This window comes from Asparagus officinalis, chromosome 5 (genome assembly GCF_001876935.1).
Source record: "Asparagus officinalis chromosome 5, Aspof.V1, whole genome shotgun sequence".
NCBI classification, from domain to species: domain Eukaryota; kingdom Viridiplantae; phylum Streptophyta; class Magnoliopsida; order Asparagales; family Asparagaceae; genus Asparagus; species Asparagus officinalis.
Window position 1 is genome coordinate 117,221,294 of NC_033798.1, and position 20,110 is coordinate 117,241,403.

The 20,110-nt window shown below is 40.9% G+C and overlaps 2 protein-coding genes across 2 annotated transcripts in view; one reads left to right on the forward strand and one right to left on the reverse strand.

Annotated features, from left to right (window-relative positions):
• Positions 1–646, reverse strand: part of LOC109840870 (probable transcriptional regulatory protein At2g25830) — a 6,077-nt gene extending 5,431 nt beyond the window's left edge. Inside the window, exons 1-2 of the mRNA XM_020409677.1 lie at positions 384–646; positions 160–293 (exon numbers count right to left, since the gene is read on the reverse strand). Of these exons, the coding sequence (XP_020265266.1) occupies positions 160–293; positions 384–501 (252 nt within the window). The 5' untranslated portion in view covers positions 502–646. The remainder of the gene's footprint in view (positions 1–159; positions 294–383) is intronic.
• On the forward strand, positions 5,146–9,195 carry LOC109840871 (chaperone protein ClpB1-like). Its single transcript, XM_020409678.1, is given in 7 exon segments — positions 5,146–5,385; positions 5,388–6,384; positions 7,271–7,734; positions 7,819–8,159; positions 8,243–8,522; positions 8,611–8,808; positions 8,893–9,195. Coding segments are annotated over 7 exon segments (2,751 nt in total). The 5' UTR covers positions 5,146–5,217.

A 20,110-nucleotide genomic window follows, 5' to 3' on the forward strand; every position in this document is an offset into this window, starting at 1 on the left:
ATATTGGGTGTAGCTAGAATGAGTCTGAGGGATTATCTTGTACAAAGCATAGCCATTGAATAAAAGTTTTGGCTAGGGTTTCTCACAATAAGAACCCCATCATTATTTAAAAAATTTACAGCGAAAAAAAACCCAAATATTTGAGACAAAAAAGCGAACCTTTCTACCAGCAATCTTGCAAGAACGCCGCCCCATACAAACAGGAAACGTCGTGGATATCCTCCTAACTCTCTGACGACGGCCGAACTCCATCGCAATTAAAGAAGACGAAATCCTACCCAAAAATCCAATCCCTAATCCCAAAAAAAAGGGTACTGAGACCTAACAGTGACAAAAAACTTAACAATCAACAAGAGATTCGATGAGATTGAGCAGAACCGCACTCTGAAGAGCAGAAGAATCGTGGAGGGAGACGAAGGAAGAAATAAGAGCATTTGGGATCGGAACTTTGTGGCGGATTGCTCCGAAAACTCTCGCAGCAGAGGCCATTGCCGTCGGCATTTGGACGCCGGTGAGGTGTTCGTCAAAATGCTCAAATGAGGAGAGGCGTTAACTTCAGCGGGCAACGAGGCCGTCGCTCCTCGAAGCTGGATATCGAAAGATCTACTACAAGAATAAAGCAGGTCGGGTCCGATCTCGCTTGACGCGAATCTTGGCGTGCGTTTTCCTTTGGGTTAGTTTCACAAAACCCCCCCTGAATCTAGGGGCGCGTTGCACATAACCCCCTGAACTTTGTTTATCTCACATCACCTCCGAGCTAGGGGGTGTCTCACAAAACCACCTAAACTTAAGCTTATCTCACCTAACCCTCTAGTCTGTAATTTGCAAATAAGTAAAACGTATTTGAGTGAAAACTTCCCAAACTTTATTACATGTCATTTACAATGAACATGCTTCTTCCCCTAAAGTTTGAGTTTTTTACTCTAATTTTTTTTAATTATTGCAAATTACAACCAGGGGTTAGATGAGATAAGCTAAAGTTTAGGAGGGTTTTGTGAGACACCCAATACTTTAGGGGTTTATGTGAAATAAACAAAATTCAGAGGGGTTTTGTGCAACAATCCGTAAAGTTCGGGGGCTTTTGTGAATTTATCCTTTTTTTTTTACTAAAGGCTTAATTGCACTTAAACACCCTATAGTTTCCCCTGCTTCTCATTTATACACTTTCACACTTTCAGTTGTTTTTGGTAGCAGTTACACATCCTTCTAATCTTTTTTATGGTTTGCATTTTTATATCTTTAGTTACACAAAAGTGGGAATTTTCCCTGAAAACTCTCATGCATGCACACTCAAATGCTAATTTAGAATATTTTTAACTCTTAATATTTTCTTTCTTGGTGTAAGATTTTTCTTTATTTGTTTATCTTATATTTTTTCTTTTTTTCATTTATACTTCAGTGAAATTAGTAGATTTACATCATATAAATTTGTAAGGATGAAGGAAAAGATATGTATATTAAAACAAGTAAGGTCTCTCGAAAATCACTTCACCTTATGCAAGCAAACAGTGATAAGCCTCACCACTGTTCACATTGATAATTTTTTGAAGTCATAAATTTCTAAATATTTTGAACGTGGCATGCTTAATCATGCTGATTGCTCTCCATATTTCTTCCTTGCATGTTACGCGAATTTATATCTTCTACAATTAGGTGATAGGTTGAGACTCTTTAATTCCTCCGATCATTGTTGTACATTCAAAATTCAATGGACGTTCCGAATTACATGGACGAGATTAGACCATGTTGTTGGCCTTCTTGTTTTGATGATGTTTAACAAACAATTTACAACTAATGTTGTTTGTCTAGTGCTTGTGTTATCTATTTATTGTAGACAAACAACGTAGTTGGATGGATTGAGCCTACACGATCATATCAAGAGGAGGTTGGCGGAATGTCGGTGAAGCTTATACAATTCAAGTTAAAGATCAAGTTCAAGCTTCATCCGCAACGTGTACCAAGTTGAGCTACAATGAAGATCAAGATCAAGCTTGGGTATACTTAGTATAGGTTTATATTATGTGTGTTAAGTACGTTAAGCTCAATTATCTATACACACACATTTATTGGTTTTTTTGTATATATATGTAGTCACATATATATACAACACAAGTTTTAGTTTTCATGTTTATAAATATGAAATTACATGTTTCATATTTATTATTGTGATTTGGTTTATCTACATAGATATGAAACAAATATATTTTCATATACATACTCATAGGTTTCATTTTCTATTGTATTTGTGAAAATATTGTATTCTTAGTTTATAGACTTCAATATCAGTTTATACATGTTTTACTAAGTCTACAAAAACATTTCACAAAGTTTCAAAAGTTTATATATATATATATAAGTTTTGTTTTCTATGTATATATATAGTTATATATATACATGCATGGTTTTGGGTTTTCATGTTTATAATATGAAATCACATATTTCATATTTACTATTGTGTTTTTGAAAACATTGCATAGAATATGCAATTTTGTGAAAATTCTTTATTCTTAGTTTTTAGACTTATGAAAAATCAAATACATGTTTTATTAAGTCTATATAATCATTGTGCAAAGTTTCAAAACATGGCTTAGTCAAAATATCAAAATTCACATGTTTACATTTTCGTGTTTTGGACTATTTTGCAAAATAATGATTTTTTACAAATGGGAAATGCAATTTGGAAAATTCTTTTTGTAACATGTTTGTTTTCATGTTTATATACATTTCCCAAAGTTTCATAATTTTTGGACTTCATTTGTTATTTTTAACAATTTTCCAAAGTCTCAAAAATTAGTTTTTAAAAACCTGTAAGTTTCTGTTATGTCAGTTTTCGGTCGACCGCACCGGTCGACCGATCATTTGATCTTTCATCACTGGGCGACAGAGAGTTGGTCGATCGACCGGTCCAGTCGACCTAAAGCTCCATCGGTCGACCGCACGAAGCTTCCTCCTGCCGATTCTCAGTTTGGGCATTCGCATCGCGCGTCGGCACCGCGAATTTTTTCGGCTCGACCGCTCCTCCTTCAATTCTCAGTTTCCAGCGGCTAGTTTTGCTTATCGTTGTGGCGGCGATTGTTTTTGTCTTTTGTTAGGGGTTTTGACTGAGATTTAGAGAGGGTATAAATACCCTATTGCTGTTCTTTTTCAACTAAGCTAAGAATTTTTTAAACAAGGTGTTTAAACAAGGGTTTAGGGTTTTACTGTTTGTTTAAGTTTGGGTTTCTGTTTACAAAGGAGGAAGTTTTCACTGCAGATTGAGGGATTCATTCTCTCTTCATCCTCTTCTTTGTGTTCTTAGAGAAATTTTCTAACTCTTTTCTCTAGCAATTTCATTATTGATTTTCATATTCTTATTATTGCTAGTTTGCTATTTGAGTTAGATTTTATTTTACTCATTGTTACACACACCCACATTGAGCTTTTAGTATTTACATACATAGTATAGTTGGGTGGTGAGAGATTGTAACTTTGAGTTGTGCTTTCATTGTGTTCTCATCCATAGTTGAGAACAATCATTTGTTATATTATGCTTATTGTGAGATTCACTTTGTAATACACTTGTACACCGAGTGAGGAGTGTGTGGTGAGAGTCGGGGATCGTCCCAAGAGGAGTGGCATCGGTTGACGAGCCTAGGGAGAGGTTGTAACCGAGCACTTGAGGGAGACACGGCTAGGTCCAACACTTAGTGCGTGTAAAGTGGGATTACAATAGTGTGTTGATTGTAAAGTTTTCGGTTAGCTAGAAAACCGAGTGTGAGGTGTAAACGTTATTCGGGTGAACGTAGAAAACCCGGTTGATAGTGGATTTCTCCCCGGGAGTGGGGAGCGGAGACGTAGGACGGAAGGTCCGAACTCCGTGATTACTTGATTGTGTTTGAGTGTGCTTTGGTGTTCACTTTTATTTATGTTCATATCTTATATCACCATTGTGCATTGCTCATTACTATATCATCCACTATCTTGTTATATCTCATTATTAGGATATATCTTATTGTTCATATTGCTTATCCTAGCTCATATATCTTGTTGTAGTTCATACTTGCTAGGATAACTTATTAATTAGTTTTAATTGGCATTTAATCGTATTAGATTAGCATAAGACCCTAATCACCCCCCTCTAGGGTCTAACACACGCAAAATTCCACTACCGTGATAGTGTTTTTTTTTAAATAGTAGTTTTTAAAAAATAGTGACTTTCAAGACCGTAATGGTTTTATCTCATTGTCTAATCTTGTTCATTGTATTACAAATGCATGGCAACAGATTGGATGAATTGAAAGACTATCCGATTACCACGTTTTACGTGAAGAGGAACTATTTGAAGCTGCATATTAGAACTCAAAACTAGTTTCAGGCCCGTGCGATGCACGGATTTATTTAATATACAAAAAATAATATAGCAAAAAAATACAAACAGTTCAAACAGTTTACGAAGCGTTCAAACAGTTTACGAAGCATCTTGTTTGGAAAATTGAAAAGGCAGGGAGAGTTAGTTCAAATCTCAAGGAGAACTTTTTATTTTTTATTTTTTATTTCAAATTTAATATGGAGAACTTTTGTGGAAACTTGACAAGTGGCACTTGCAAGAAGATAGTAATTGATATGTTTGCCAAGTGTTGTTTAAAATGGTATGGGCCATTTTTGCCAAGTGTTATTTTTGACAAGTGGCGAATTAAAAGGTAACAACTTTTAGTAATAGTATATATATGGCAACGGATTGGATGAATTGAAAGACTATCCAATTACCACGTAAATGAAGAGGAATTATTTGAAGCTGCATATTAGAACTCAAAATAGGAAGGGATAACTAATTTTTATTTATATTTTTTCCCGCAAGGAAAAATATCATAACCAATTTTTCTAAAATATTATAATTCACCTGCCGAAAACTTTTCCCACTCCCCAATCTCAACCGACCATCCACATCGATCTCCACGTGTCATTCGCAAACAAATCCAGCTCAACTCAAACCGTCCATCTCCATCATCGTCCCCGAAGAACCGCCTAGAACTCTCCAGTTCTCTCTCGCTCCTTCTCGAGTCTCTACCCTCCAGAGTCCAATCAATATCGATCCTTCTCTACCCCTCGCTTAATAAACCCCCCCACCCCCCCTCAGATTTCCCAGGCTCTCACTGCCCCCAAAAATTTCATCAGAGCCCAGCAGACATCTTTGTAAAATTCCATCAAACACCTCGCTCTCAGTCGACAATTTCCATCATGAATCCCGACAAATTCACCCACAAGACCAACGAAGCGATCGCCGCCGCCCACGAGCTCGCACTAAGCAACGGCCACGTCCAGTTCACCCCTCTTCATCTCGCGATCGCCCTGATCTCCGACGCCGGTGGCCTCCTCAGGCAATCGATCCTCAACGCCGCTGGCAATGGCGAAATGGTGACGCCTCCGCCGTCGAATCCTTCGAGCGCGTCCTCAGAAGCTCCCTCCGCAAGATTCCGTCGCAATCTCCGCCCCCCGATGAGATTCCGGCGTCGACCTCGTTGGTCAAGGTCATTCGTCGGGCTCAGTCGTCTCAGAAGTCACGGGGTGACACCCATCTCGCTGTTGACCAGCTTATTCTTGGACTTCTCGAGGATTCTCAGATTGGGGATTGCCTCAAGGAGGCTGGTATTAGCGTGTCAAGAGTTCGATCCGAGGTCGAGAAGCTTCGCGGTAAAGAAGGGAAGAAGATTGAGTCGGCCTCCGGCGACACGAATTTCCAAGCATTGAAAACTTACGGGAGAGATCTCGTCGAACAAGCAGGAAAGCTCGACCCGGTCATCGGCCGAGACGAGGAGATTCGGCGAGTAATCAGAATCCTCTCTCGTCGAACGAAGAACAACCCTGTCCTCATTGGCGAACCTGGTGTTGGTAAAACCGCAGTTGTTGAAGGCCTTGCACAAAGAATCGTGCGAGGCGATGTGCCCAGCAATCTCGCTGACGTTCGTCTTATTGCCCTCGACATGGGAGCTCTCGTCGCGGGTGCGAAATACCGAGGAGAGTTTGAAGAGAGGCTGAAATCGGTGCTCAAAGAAGTCGAGGATGCAGAGGGGAAAGTGATTCTGTTCATTGATGAGATACATTTAGTTCTCGGAGCAGGGAGGACCGAAGGGTCGATGGACGCTGCGAATTTGTTTAAGCCGATGCTTGCTAGAGGGCAATTGAGGTGCATCGGGGCGACCACGCTGGAGGAGTACAGGAAATATGTGGAGAAAGATGCAGCTTTTGAGAGGAGATTTCAGCAGGTTTATGTTGCAGAGCCGAGTGTTGCGGACACGATTAGTATATTGAGAGGGTTGAAGGAGAAGTATGAAGGGCATCATGGTGTTAGGATTCAGGATCGGGCTCTTGTCGTTGCTGCTCAGCTCTCTAGCCGATATATCACTGGTAAGTTTCATCAACCTTGGATTTAATTGTTTATTTGCATAGAGTTTTATATATTGTGAGCTTGTTATATATAGTAATATAATATGATTTAGCTTAGTGCCACGGTGCAATTGGGATTAATCATTAGATGACTGGTTTGCCCGTAGGCTAATGTTTCATATTGGACTATTAGTGTCATTGGTGATCTTAGGAATTTTTGAGTCTTGATTCTGGTATTCTGGACTTAATTGGTTTTAGGACGGAATGTTGTTTATGGATGTGGATATAATATGAATTTGTGTCACTATCTAATTGGGGATTAAGCATTAGATATTTTAAAATTGGATAATAGCTGTCAATATCTCGATCTCTTCTATTTTTTTCTACTTGTATGAGCGGTGACCGGCTCAGCCTAGTATTTTTAATGATCTTGTGAAAGCTACGGTTTTTAGTTCCTTGTCTGTGATAGTTATCATTGTAATTTCTTAACAACATGACTCATGCAATTCCGAAATCATTTGTGATTTAATCCTGCCTTAAAGTGTGGGCATCTGAGAATATCTGGCTATGAATTTTAGCAATATGCTTGCTTCTTCAATATATTACTCAGATTCAACATGATGTTACCTGTGGATTATTAATGTTTAATTGCTCCTAGTGTTAGAAAGCCTTGAAACCTATTTTGATATAATCGATTTGTCCAAATTTTGGTGGGTGTTGTTCGTGAGGCTTAGCCACTGTATTATTCGTAAACCAACTATTCGCTCTAAGTCTTAAGGGTCTGAACTCTAGGGCTATTAGTAGACAGGATAATGTTGTTACAGGTCACATACTGTAGGATTTTTTTGGTCTGAACAGATGAACATATTACTGATACGATTAATGTTCTCTTGTTTTCTTATTGAAGGGCGCCATTTGCCCGACAAGGCAATTGACTTGGTTGATGAAGCTTGTGCAAACGTTAGAGTACAGCTTGATAGCCAACCGGAAGAAATTGATAATTTGGAGAGGAAAAGGATTCAGTTAGAGGTCGAGTTGCACGCACTGGAGAAAGAAAAAGATAAGTCAAGCAAAGCTCGGTTAGCGGAGGTTAAGAAAGAACTCGATGACTTGAGGGATAAGCTTCAGCCCCTAACAATGAAGTATCGGAAGGAAAAGGAAAGAATTGATGAAATAAGGAAATTGAAGCAGCGGCGTGAGGATATGATGTTTAGTCTACAAGAAGCAGAGCGGAGAATGGACTTGGCTCGTGTTGCAGATCTTAAGTATGGGGCTCTTCAGGAGATTGAGTCGGCAATTGCAAAGCTTGAAGGGGAGACTGGTGACAACTTAATGTTAACCGAGACTGTTGGTCCTGAACAAATAGCAGAAGTATGTGCTCAATTCTACTAGATCAAACAAGATGCTATATTTTATATTTGATAGATTCGGTGACTTAATTATTTTTTTCCCCAGGTTGTTAGCAGATGGACAGGAATTCCAGTGACTAGGCTTGGCCAGAATGAGAAAGAGAGGCTTATTGGCCTCGCTGAGAGGCTACACAAGAGGGTAGTCGGTCAGGATCAAGCAGTCGATGCTGTGGCTGAGGCTGTTCTGAGGTCGAGAGCTGGTCTTGGAAGGCCCCAGCAACCGACTGGGTCATTCTTGTTTCTGGGTCCCACTGGTGTTGGCAAAACTGAGCTCGCTAAAGCCCTAGCAGAGCAACTTTTTGATGATGAGAACCTCTTAGTTCGTATAGATATGTCAGAGTACATGGAGCAGCATTCTGTTTCTAGGCTCATTGGTGCTCCACCAGGGTAAGTTACATTCCCGCATCTCTTGCCATCAGTTTCTATTGGTTCAATTCTTGTTTGCTAATCAACTATATGTCTTTGAATAGGTATGTTGGACATGAAGAAGGTGGGCAATTGACAGAAGCGGTGAGGAGAAGGCCTTACAGTGTTGTGCTATTTGATGAAGTGGAGAAGGCCCATGTTGCTGTGTTCAATACTCTACTCCAAGTTCTTGATGATGGAAGACTCACCGATGGCCAAGGAAGGACTGTGGACTTCACTAACACTGTGATTATCATGACTTCAAATCTTGGAGCCGAGCATCTTCTTGCGGGGATGGTGGGCAAGTCCTCAATGCAAATTGCAAGAGATCGAGTTATGCAAGAGGTAAGATAATAGTGTAAATCCCGCATGTTTTCTAACAAATAAGTATTATACGCTCGAATATTAACTGGCCTTTAATTGGGTATCTCAGGTGAGACGGCATTTTAGGCCTGAGCTACTCAACAGACTGGATGAGGTAGTTATCTTCGACCCTCTCTCGCACGAGCAACTGAGGAAAGTTGCCAGGCTTCAGATGAAGGATGTGGCCGTTCGCCTTGCAGAGAGGGGAGTCGCTTTGGCTGTGTCAGATGCTGCTCTGGATGTTGTACTAACCGAATCTTATGACCCAGTAAGTACATACTCTCCACGAATGTCCTTTAGCCTGTGTGACTTTTCACGAAAGAGATTGCTTACCTGCTGCCTTGTGTTGTAGGTTTATGGTGCAAGGCCAATTAGGAGGTGGCTAGAGAAGAGGGTGGTGACCCAGCTCTCCAAGATGCTGATAAGGGAAGAGATAGATGAGAACTCCACTGTTTATATCGATGCAATGGTTGGAAAGAAAGAGTTGTCGTATAGAGTGGAGAAGAATGGAGGTCTGGTGAATGCTGCCACTGGCCAGAAATCAGATATTTTGATTGAGATCCCTGCTGGAGTGAGGAGCGATGCTGCTCAATCTGTGAAGAAGATGAAGATTGCCGCAGATGAGGATGAAGACGAGGTGATGGACGAAGAGTAGGGGTCTCCTGTTGGTTGGTTTCTGTGGTTTCTACTTTGGTTGTACACTGAGTTATCTAGAATAAACGTTCAGACGGTGGAATAGAATGTGATTAGGTGCTTGTGTCTTCGTAGGTGCACCAACTGGTGCGTTCCTGTTCTGTCGATATTAATTATTAGAAGTTTTTGTTAGGGTCCGCCTCTTGGTTCAATTGTGAGTATTTTCCTGTGATGGGGCGGTTGTTCAGAGAAGCCTCTTTTCTGTTCCTTAGTTGTTGTTGCTGTCGTCTCTCTCTCTCTCTCTCTCTCTCTCTCTCTCTCTCTTTTCTGGCTGGAGTTCGTTTTCAGTGTGGTTCTAATCTTTTTTGATGTAAAGCCTTTTCTTGATCTCCGCTTCTGTTTGGTTATTGTGTTTCACCTATTTATATCTTGTTGTTGTGGTTGGATCACCTCATTTTGAAATATTTTCAAAATATGTTTCACGACAAGTCTAATGTCTTGTTTGGATTGAGGGGAATGAGGGTGAAGGGAAGTTAGGGGAACCATTCACCTCCATTCACCTTGTTTGGGAACACTTAGTAGGTGAAGTTAATTCACCTCCATTCACCTTGGTTCACCCCCTAATAGTATAAAAATTGTTACCCCCAAATTGGGGTGTAACCAAGGGGAAGTGAATTCCCTTCCCTTCCCTTCCCTTCCCTTTACTCAGTTTCCCTTAACTTCCCTTCACCCCCTACGAATCCAAACAGGCCCTAAAAGATTGCTGGACTTTTGCCCTATGTTCTCTTTTTATTTGAACAGTTCGACCCTGTGTTTCCTTTTTTTTTTTTTTTTGATAAGCGGGCGGGCATGTACTAGCTGAGCAAGCAATTTACTATCTCACTCTAATACCATTATAATTTTCATTTTCATAAAATAATATACCGACTAATCTTTTCTAATTACAGTAGTAATAGCAACAATAACACATGGACGCTTTCATTTAATATATACCAAACAATCTCTTCTAATTACAGTAGTAGTAACAACGACGATAATTAATAATTAGAGTGCTAATTTGTAAGTTAGCATTATTAATTAATAGGATAATAAAGGGGTACATTTGCATCGCCGTGGCTCCAGGTAGTACATGGTGGTCACCGGCGTCCCAGACGGAACTGTCATGCGCACCGCACAGCATGAGTGCACCGGCCACGTTTTCCCGTGCACGTCCTCGATGGTAGAGGTGACGAGCTCACGTTCACCTGCAGCCCCAGGATTCAAATGGAGAAGCCTTTATTGTGATACGAGTTGGATCAAGTTCTGAAATTAAGTTATTTGCCATTGTTTTTCGTTAGTATTTCTCCCAATGCATTTATATTCTAAGGATGCATCTAGAGTTTATAAGTGGTGAACGCTAAGAAATATTTTATTATTATTTAATGGTACAGTAGTTTTTGGGAGGTTATCTATAGGTGATATTTTGGTACGTGTACACCGTGGAAGTTAGGTCGTTACGGTGTCACTATAGTACTTGTTGGTGGCATAGTAGGTGGCTGCTGACCTTAACAATCCTCCTCAACAGCAACTTTTCCATTCATGAGTTCGAGCGAAATTCTAAAATTTTCTTGAATGCTTAGATTTTTTTTCTTTCACTGTTTCCATTTCTCATTTCTGAATGGTTTTTTCATGTCTTCTTACAGCAAAATTGGAATACGTGTGATTTGGCTTCCTAGGTTTGGTTGATCTTCAAACCTGTCCTGTTTGTACTTAACCGATATCTTCTATCTGATTCGAGCGTTCCTCTTCTGATGTTATCTGATGAACACCAGTCTTTCATGGATTTTTTTTCCTTCGAAGATGTAGGAGAACTAGGTTATGTCTGTGAACGTGACCGCATTGAACGAAGTGAGCGAAACAATTGTCAGGCCCAGGCCCACCCGATTATTCAGTTGCTCACTTATATAAATAACAATGAGATTTTTTCCCTAGGTTTTGGTGTGCATAGAGGGTTTGGGTTGCGGCTACAGAGAAAGGTGCAGGAGATTGATTGTGGCTGCGGGTAATTTTTTCGGCAGAAAAATCGCAGCAGCAGAGGCCCCTTTTATTGAGGATTTTGAGCATCCTTTTGTAGAGAGATATTGTGAGGGATCTGAGAGTTTGTTTGAGGATTTAGATTGAGAGTGATTGTAAACCCTAGTTGTATTCTCTCCCTCTATTAGTAGATCTCCCCCCTCCTTGCCCCGTGGACGTAGACAATTTGCCGAACCACGTAAAATTGGTTGTCTCGCTATTTGTATGATTTGTAATAGCTTTTAGGTTCCCTCGACGCGCAGTCCTAGAGCTGACGAGAGGAAGAGCTAATATCCCACTTTGATGGGATATTAGGCTTCAGATTCTTGTTCCCTTTGAGAAACAAGAATTCTTATTGCGACCTAACTCTTGTTGTGATGCGCAACAAGTGGTATCAGAGCCCAGATTTCAGATCTAGGGTTTTGGAGTTTGGTGGAGGAAGATTCTTGTGTGAAGCTTAGTTCTTGGAGTTCTCGGCTTCGGTGGAGATAGCATTAGGAGTTACCGTTGGAGATTTCGCTTTCCTCGTGTGGATAGGAGATCTATTTGGAATCCGATCTAGGGTTCAGTTAGGTGGTTTCTAATTCTATCAAATTTGTTCTTTCTCTACAATTTAGAGTTAGTTTGCACTGGGAGAAGAAGGTGAAAGCAGCAAATCGATGGCGGGTACAATACAAGTTGGTTTTCAGAACACTAAAATTAGTGTGGTGAAGTATGACGGTAAAATCAACTTTGGTTTGTGGATGAGCGACGTACAGGATGCGCTCAATGCTCAGAATTTGGAAGAGACCATTATGATCCACGAAAGACCACCTAAATATGAAGAGGCGGTATGGGAGAAAATGAATAGGAACGCTTGTGGGGTGATCAGGTACTGTTTGGAACATGAGCTGAAATATGATGTGATTGTGGTGACGTCTGCAATGAAGATGTGGGAAATTCTCAACAACAAGTATCTCACAAAGAGTGTTGAGAACATGTTGCACTTGCTGCGAAGACTCTTCAGATTTCAGATGTCCAGAGGCACCTCGCTAGCGGTTCATGTGAACAACTACACTAAGTTGTTGTCGGACTTGGCGAATGTTGATGAGAAGATATCGGATGAGTACAAGGCGATTATTTTGTTGGGCTCCTTACCGGATGAGGAGTATGATATCTTCGTGCTCACTTTGTTGAATGGGAGATCTTCTATCATCTATAGTGAAGTGACTAACGCATTGACCAATTACGATTTGAGGAGGAAGGATAAGGAGACTTCCCGCGCTAGTACTTCAGGCGAGGCCTTGTCGACGAGAGGTAGAAGCCCATATCCGAAAGGTGGTAATAGAGGAAGGTCAAAGTCTAGAGGCCGCCACCAATTAGCAAAGAACCAATGTGCATTCTGCAAGGAGCAGGGACATTGGAAGAGAGACTGCCCGAAGCTCAAGGAGAAAGAGAATGGCAAGAAAAAGGGCCCGAAGGCCAATGAGGTGAATATTGCGAAAGGCGATGATTCCGATGATTCGTGCTTTTCTCTACTGATTACTCCGGAGGTGAACCATGTGGATGCATCAGATTGGATGCTTGATTCCGGCGCTACCTTTCATGTGACCCCTAGGCGAGACTGGTTTGCATCTTTTGAGAAAGTCGACGGGGGCGTTGTTGTCATGGGAAATGATCAATCCTGTAGCGTTTGTGGGATAGGTACCGTGCGGATTAGGATGCACGATGGAGTAGTCCGTGAGTTGAAGGAGGTGAGATTTGTTCCTCAACTGAAGAAAAATCTTATCTCAGTTGGAGCTTTGGAGGCGAAGGGATTCAAGGTGACTTTCGAAAACGCTGTAGCGAAGGTTACTAAGGGATCATTGGTGGTGATGAGGGGAGTCCGCAATCGGAATTTGTATTATCTGAAGGGAAGCACCGAGATTGGCCAGGTTGCTTCGGCTATTTCAGAAGCGGACATGAGCAGACTTTGGCACTATAGATTGGGGCACACAGGTGAAAAGTCACTGCAGGCATTGTGCAAGCAGGGGCTATTGAAGGGAGCCAAGAGTGGGAAGATTGAGTTCTGTGAGCACTGTGTTCTTGGCAAGAAGACGAATGTGAAGTTCGGGACTGCCATTCATCAGACGAGAGGCATCCTGGACTACGTGCACACAGATGTTTGGGGTCCCATCAAGACTGCATCACTTGGTGGTAGACATTGGTTCGTTACTTTTGTAGATGACTATTCTAGGCGTTGTTGGGTGTACACCATGACGAAGAAGAGTGAATTCCTAGATTTGTTTGTGGGGTGGAAGAAGAGATTGGAACTGCAGACTGGGAGAAAGATCAAGACGTTGCGATCCGACAACGGTGGTGAGTATACTTCTGACCCCTTTCAGCAGCTATGTCGAGACGAGGGCATAGAGAGATACTTCACAGTTAGTCATACACCGCAGCAAAATGGGGTGGCAGAGAGGTTGAATCGCTCTTTACTGGAGAAGATCCGATGCTTATTGTCGCAGAGTGGTTTGGAGAAGATCTTTTGGACTGAGGCACTTACGTATGCGAGCCACCTCATTAATAGGCTGCCTTCATCTGTGATTGAGGGAAAAACCCCTATGAAGATGTGGTCGGGAAAGCCAGCACATGACTATGACCAGCTCAAGGTATTTGGGTGTCCTGCATATTATCATGTTAGAACTGATAAATTAGAACCTCGAGCTAGGAATGCCATATTTGTAGGATTCAAGCGTGGTGTCAAGGGATACAAGCTTTGGGATCCAGTGGATAAGAAGATTGTGCTGAGTAAGGATGTCACATTCGATGAAGTTTCTATCTTGAAGCTTCCCAGCTCTCATCAGGTGGAGAGCGACCCGACAGAGGAGATATCGCAGGTGGTGGAGATCGATGCAGCTCCACATTGTCCAGATAGTACAGTATCCATGCAGGTGTCGACTGAGGTGACGCCAGGCGAGCACGACGGTGACACGGAGGATACGGGTACAAATGTGCAGGATCAGGAACCGACGGCTCAGGTTCAGGATTCAATTGCGGTTCGGAGACAGAGGAGAAACATACAGATGCTAGCACGGTATGCCGACACAGTTGCGTATGCACTTCCGGTGGAGAGTATCGATGAGTTAGTGCCTACTACATTCAGAGAGGCCGAGCAGAGTTCGGGGGCTGATTCGTGGCAGGTGGCTATGCAGGAGGAGATGGAGTCTCTTCATAAGAACGATACATGGGAGCTTGTTGAGCTTCCAAAGGGGCGGAAGGCAATTGGTTGTAAGTGGGTATACACGAAGAAGGAGGGCATTGAAGGCACTCCATTGAGATTCAAGGCTAGGTTGGTTGCGAAGGGCTATGCACAGGAGGAAGATATTGACTATAATGAGATTTTCTCTCCGGTGGCGAAGCATTCTTCGATTCGGATTTTGCTAGCTTTGGTGGCACAGTATGGTTTGGAGTTAGATCAGTTGGATATGAAGACGACATTTCTTCATGGTGATCTTGATGAAGAAATATATATAACTCGGCCATTGGGATTCCGAGCTGCAGGGAAAGAAAAGTTAGTTTGCAAACTAAAGAAATCGCTATATGGTTTGAAGCAGTCTCCTCGATAGTGGTATAGGCGATTCGATGGTTTTATGATTGGTCATTCGTACACTCGGAGCCAGTTTGATCCTTGCGTATATTTTCGCAAGTTGAAAGGAGGTGCGTACATCTATTTGTTACTTTATAACGATGACATATTGGGTGCCTCTATTTTGAGTTTGAGATGAAAGACTTGGGTGAGGCGAAGCACATTCTAGGGATGGAGATCGGCAGAGACAAGAAGAAGGGCAGAATTTGTTTGACACATGTGGCTTATTTGAAGAAGGTTCTACAGCGATTCCATGTTAGCATGAATACAAAGCCAGTTAGTGTACCATTGGGAGCCCATTTGAAGCTTTCAGCTGGTCTTTCATCAAAGTCAGTTGAAGATCGTGAGTTAATGTCGAAGACTCCATATGCGAGCGCGGTTGGGAGCTTGATGTACGCAATGGTATGTACGAGACCAGATTTGTCACAGGCGGTAAGCATGGTATCGAGATACATGCACGATCCAGGAGTGGGTCATTGGGACGCCGTGAAATGGATTTTGAGGTACATTCGAGGTACGCTCAATGTTGGTTTAGTTTATGAGCGGGACACTACAGGTGAGCAATTATGCATTGGTTATGTTGATTCGGATTATGCCGGGGATTTGGATAAGCGTCGGTCTACGACGGGATATGTGTTTACTTTGACCCGTGCGCCGGTGTGTTGGAGATGCACCTTACAGTCGATGGTGGCTTTGTCTACGACGGAGGCAGAGTATATGACAGTTACGGAGGCTGTAAAGGAGGCTATTTGGCTTCGAGGACTTTTAGAGGAACTTGGTATATCGCAGATGTCCGTCACTATTCATTGTGATAGCATGAGTACTATCTATTTGGCGAAGAATCAGGTTTTTCATGTGAGAACGAAGCATATTGACGTTCGTTATCACTTCGTTCGGGATGTTCTTGAAGATGGCGATGTGGAGATTGTTAAAGTCCACACGAAGGATAATCCGGCAGATATGCTCACTAAGGTGGTAACAAGCAACAAGTTTGATCATTGTCGAAACTTGTTGCATATTCGTGATTGTTGAGGCCGTTGGCGGCCATTTGGGTGAACTACGTTCGGCTTGATTCCTTGGGCAAGAGGATACATAGGCAGTCTTTCAGATGCAGCCGGTTTGGATTAGTTGATGGGGGTGAGATTGTTTGGAGTCTCGTTCGGGTTCTCGACTTGTTGTGGATTGAGTTCTTACTGGACATAACAAGTGGGACATTTGGTTGCTTTGGTGTCGGCTCAGTTTTGGAAGAAACTTCACCGAGGTGGAGAATTGTGAACGTGACCGCATTGAACGAAGTGAGCGAAACAATTGTCAGGCCCAGACCCACCCGATTATTCAGTTGCTCACTTATATAAATAACAATGAGATTTTTTCCCTAGGTTTTGGTGTGCATAGAGGGCTTGGGTTGCGGCTACAGAGAAAGGTGCAGGAGATTGATTGTGGCTGCGGGTAATTTTTTCGGCAGAAAAATCGCAGCAGCAGAGGCCCCTTTTATTGAGGATTTTGAGCATCCTTTTATAGAGAGATATTGTGAGGGATCTAAGAGTTTGTTTGAGGGTTTAGATTGAGAGTGATTGTAAACCCTAGTTGTATTCTCTCCCTTTATTAGTAGATCTCCCCCTCCTTGCCCCGTGGACGTAGGCAATTTACCGAACCACGTAAAATTGGTTGTCTCGCTATTTGTATGATTTGTAATAGCTTTTAGGTTCCCTCGACGCGCAGTCCTAGAGTTGACGAGAGAAAGAGCTAATATCCCACTTTGATGGGATATTAGGCTTCAGATTCTTGTTCCCTTTGAGAAACAAGAATTCTTATTGCGACCTAACTCTTGTTGTGCTGCCGAAGTGCTGCCGAAATTTCCGCTGCGCGCAACAATGTCTTCTTTCACTATTATGATTTTTCTTCTTGATTTGCTTCCCCTAACTTCTCCTGTAGCCGATCCTCTAGATCACTGAAGTCTCAGAGCACAACTTCTTATGGTGTTCATCAAGATGAGGCTTTGTGAAACACTACATTTCTTGATATGTAGCATCGTTCGATTGTGTGATTATTGTTAGATCTTAGAGGGGGGGGGGGGGGGGGATGCCAATTAAAACTTATTAACAAGTTATCCTAGCAAGTATGAAATACCACAAGAATTATGAGCTAGGATAAGCAATGTAAACAATGAGATATATTATATGATGAATTATATATATATATGCAAGGATATATAAACAAACACAAGGGGTAAACAATCTAAATAGGATAGTGGATGAAATGAATGAGCAATGCACAATTGGCGATATAAGATGAATGCAAAAATAAATACGCCAAAGACAAACTCAAACAAGCAATATGATCACGGAGTTCGGACCTTCCGTCCTACGTCTCCGCTCCCCACTCCCGGGGAGAAATCCACTATCAACCGGGTTTTCTACGTTCACCCGTTCTTCTACACACTCGGTTTTCTAGCTAACCGAAAACTCTACAACACACACTCTTGCAATCACACTCTACACCCACCACCGAAAACCTCACTACACACTCGGTTTCTAGCTCACCGAAAACCTCACTACACACTCGGTTTCTAGCTCACCGAAAACCTTACAACACTCACAATGTAACAAATATAAATTTGTTCTCTACAATAGATGAGAACACAATGAAAGCACAATCTCAAAGTTACAAACTCTCACCACCCAACTATACTATGTATGTAAATACTAAAAGCTCAATGTGGGTGTGTGTAACAATGAGTAAAATGAAATCTAACTCAAATAGCAAACTAGCAATAATTAATATATGATAAATCAATAATGAAATTGCTAGGGAAAAGAGTTAGAAAACTTCTCTATAAACACAAAGAGAGGATGAGAAGATTTTGAGGATGAAATCCTCAACTGGTGATGCAAACTCCTCTTTGTAACAGCAAACCCCAAAAACAAACTAAACAAACTCAAACCCTTGTTTAAAACTTTCTTAAACTTGTTTTTAAAACTCTCTTAATCAATCTGAAAAGACATCAGCAATGGGGTATATATACCCACTCAAAGCTCAGCCAAAAACCCCAAAAGCTGATTTTAAAACACTGTTTAAAAATATCAAATAAATTCAGAAAAATGTAAAACTTTGGGGAATGATTGTAGACATGATAATAAACATGCTACAATGACTGGTTTCGAAAAAGGACTTCCCAAATGAAAAATATCATCATTTTACAAAATAGTCCAAAACATGAAAATATGAGATACTTGAATTTTGATGTTTTGACATAAACCAACTTTTGAAACTTTGTGAAATGTTTTTGTAGACTTAGTAAAACATGTATAAACTGATATTGAAGTCTATAAACTAAGAATACAGTATTTTCACAAATACAATAGAAAATGAAACCTATGAGTATGTATATGAAAATATATTTGTTTCATATCTATGTAGATAAACCAAATCACAATAATAAATATGAAACATGTAATTTCATATTTATAAACATGAAAACCAAAACTTGTGTTGTATATATATGTGACTACATATATATACAAGGAAACTAATAAAATGTGTGTGTATAGATAATTGAGCTTAGAGTATATAACACACATAATATAAATCCTAAACTAAATTACCCAAGCTGGATCTTGATCTTCAATAAGCTCTTCTAGGTAATCTTGCGGATGAAGCTTTAACTTGGATCTTAAACTTTGAATAGCAAGGCTTCACCGACATTCCGCCAACCTCCTTTGGATATGATCGTTGAAGCTCTATTCCATCCATCCTCCAACTACGTTGTTTGTCTATAATAAATAAGAAAACACAAACACTAGATAAACAACATTAGTAGTAAATTGTTTATAAATCATCATCAAAACAAGAAGGCCAACAATTATAACATCTCCATCATTTTTTTTGTTGTCATACCCATACCCACAAAAATATACCTTACGGGCTTTTTGTCAAACTTGCTGCTAAACGGTCAGGCACAAAGACATAACACACATAATCGAAATTGTGAAATAGCTTATTATTGGTTTGATATTCCACAGATTTTGAAAGGGTAACATAAACTCCAGTTTCAGTTGTGGTAGCCGATTGATCATGTGCACCGTAGTCTTCATACAGTTGGAACAAAAATATCCTAGTACATTCTTGGCATGAAGTATGCTTCGGCATATTTTCGCCAAATGAAGATTCTTCCTTTCAGTAACCCCATTTTGTTGCGGAGTATTTGCCCACATTAGCTGTCAGTGAATCTTGTGCTGCTTCAGATAGTCGTAGAACTCCTTTGATGTATACTCTCCCCCATTGTCTGTGTAGATAATGAATCTTCTTGTTAAGCTCTCTTTCGACTTCTTCTTGAAATTGTTTGAATTTGGAGAAATAAACCCAGATATATATGGAGTAGTCATCGATAAAATTGATCATGTATAGTCACTTATCGATTTTTGCTTCACTCGGCTGAATACATCTCATTGCATGAGCTACAAAAGTTCCTTTGCTTTGAATTGTCTCTTAGAATGGTAATTGATACGCCTTACCATATTGACAACATTTGCACACGATCCCTTCTCGAATATCCAAGTGTGGAAGACCCTTTCAACATTTACTTTTCTATCATGATCTTGAGCTTGTGACAGCCCACATGGCCAAGCCGAGCATGCCACAAATCAGTCTTCTCATTCTTCAAGCTTTATCTATGCATGTCAATTCTGCCGATATTACATAAATAGATTCAACTATTTGTCCCACCATGACAAGTTCTCCTGGTGGCTTCAAGTTTTGATAGACTTTTACATCTTGTGGCTCAAATATTACATAGTTTCGAAAGCTGGCAATTGGAAAATAGATTAAAAATTCTTTTTCGTACCTGGTACATGGTATACATCTTGTAGTTGTATCTGATTCGGATTGTAGCGCGGCGTAAACATAGTTTTTTCGATGTGTGTGATAGACAATCTTGAATTATTCACTATCACAATTACTCGGTCGCCTTTATACTTCTTCATGTTGACAAGCTTGACCTTATCTCATAGAGGAAGGCGATATGAGATGTCTCAAGTTCATCATGCTCGTACCAAGCATATCAATGTCAGATATCATTTTATGCAGGATGTCATAGAGGAAGGTGATATTTCTCTCATGAAGGTGCATGCGAATGAGAATCCCGCGGACATGTTAACCAAGGTGGTCATATATAGCAAGTTTAAGCATTGTTTGGACTTGCTTCATATCAACCCGTGTTGAACTGCCCAAGAGGGCATGACCTTTCGAGGCGGTGATGGGGTGAGGTGAAGACTATATG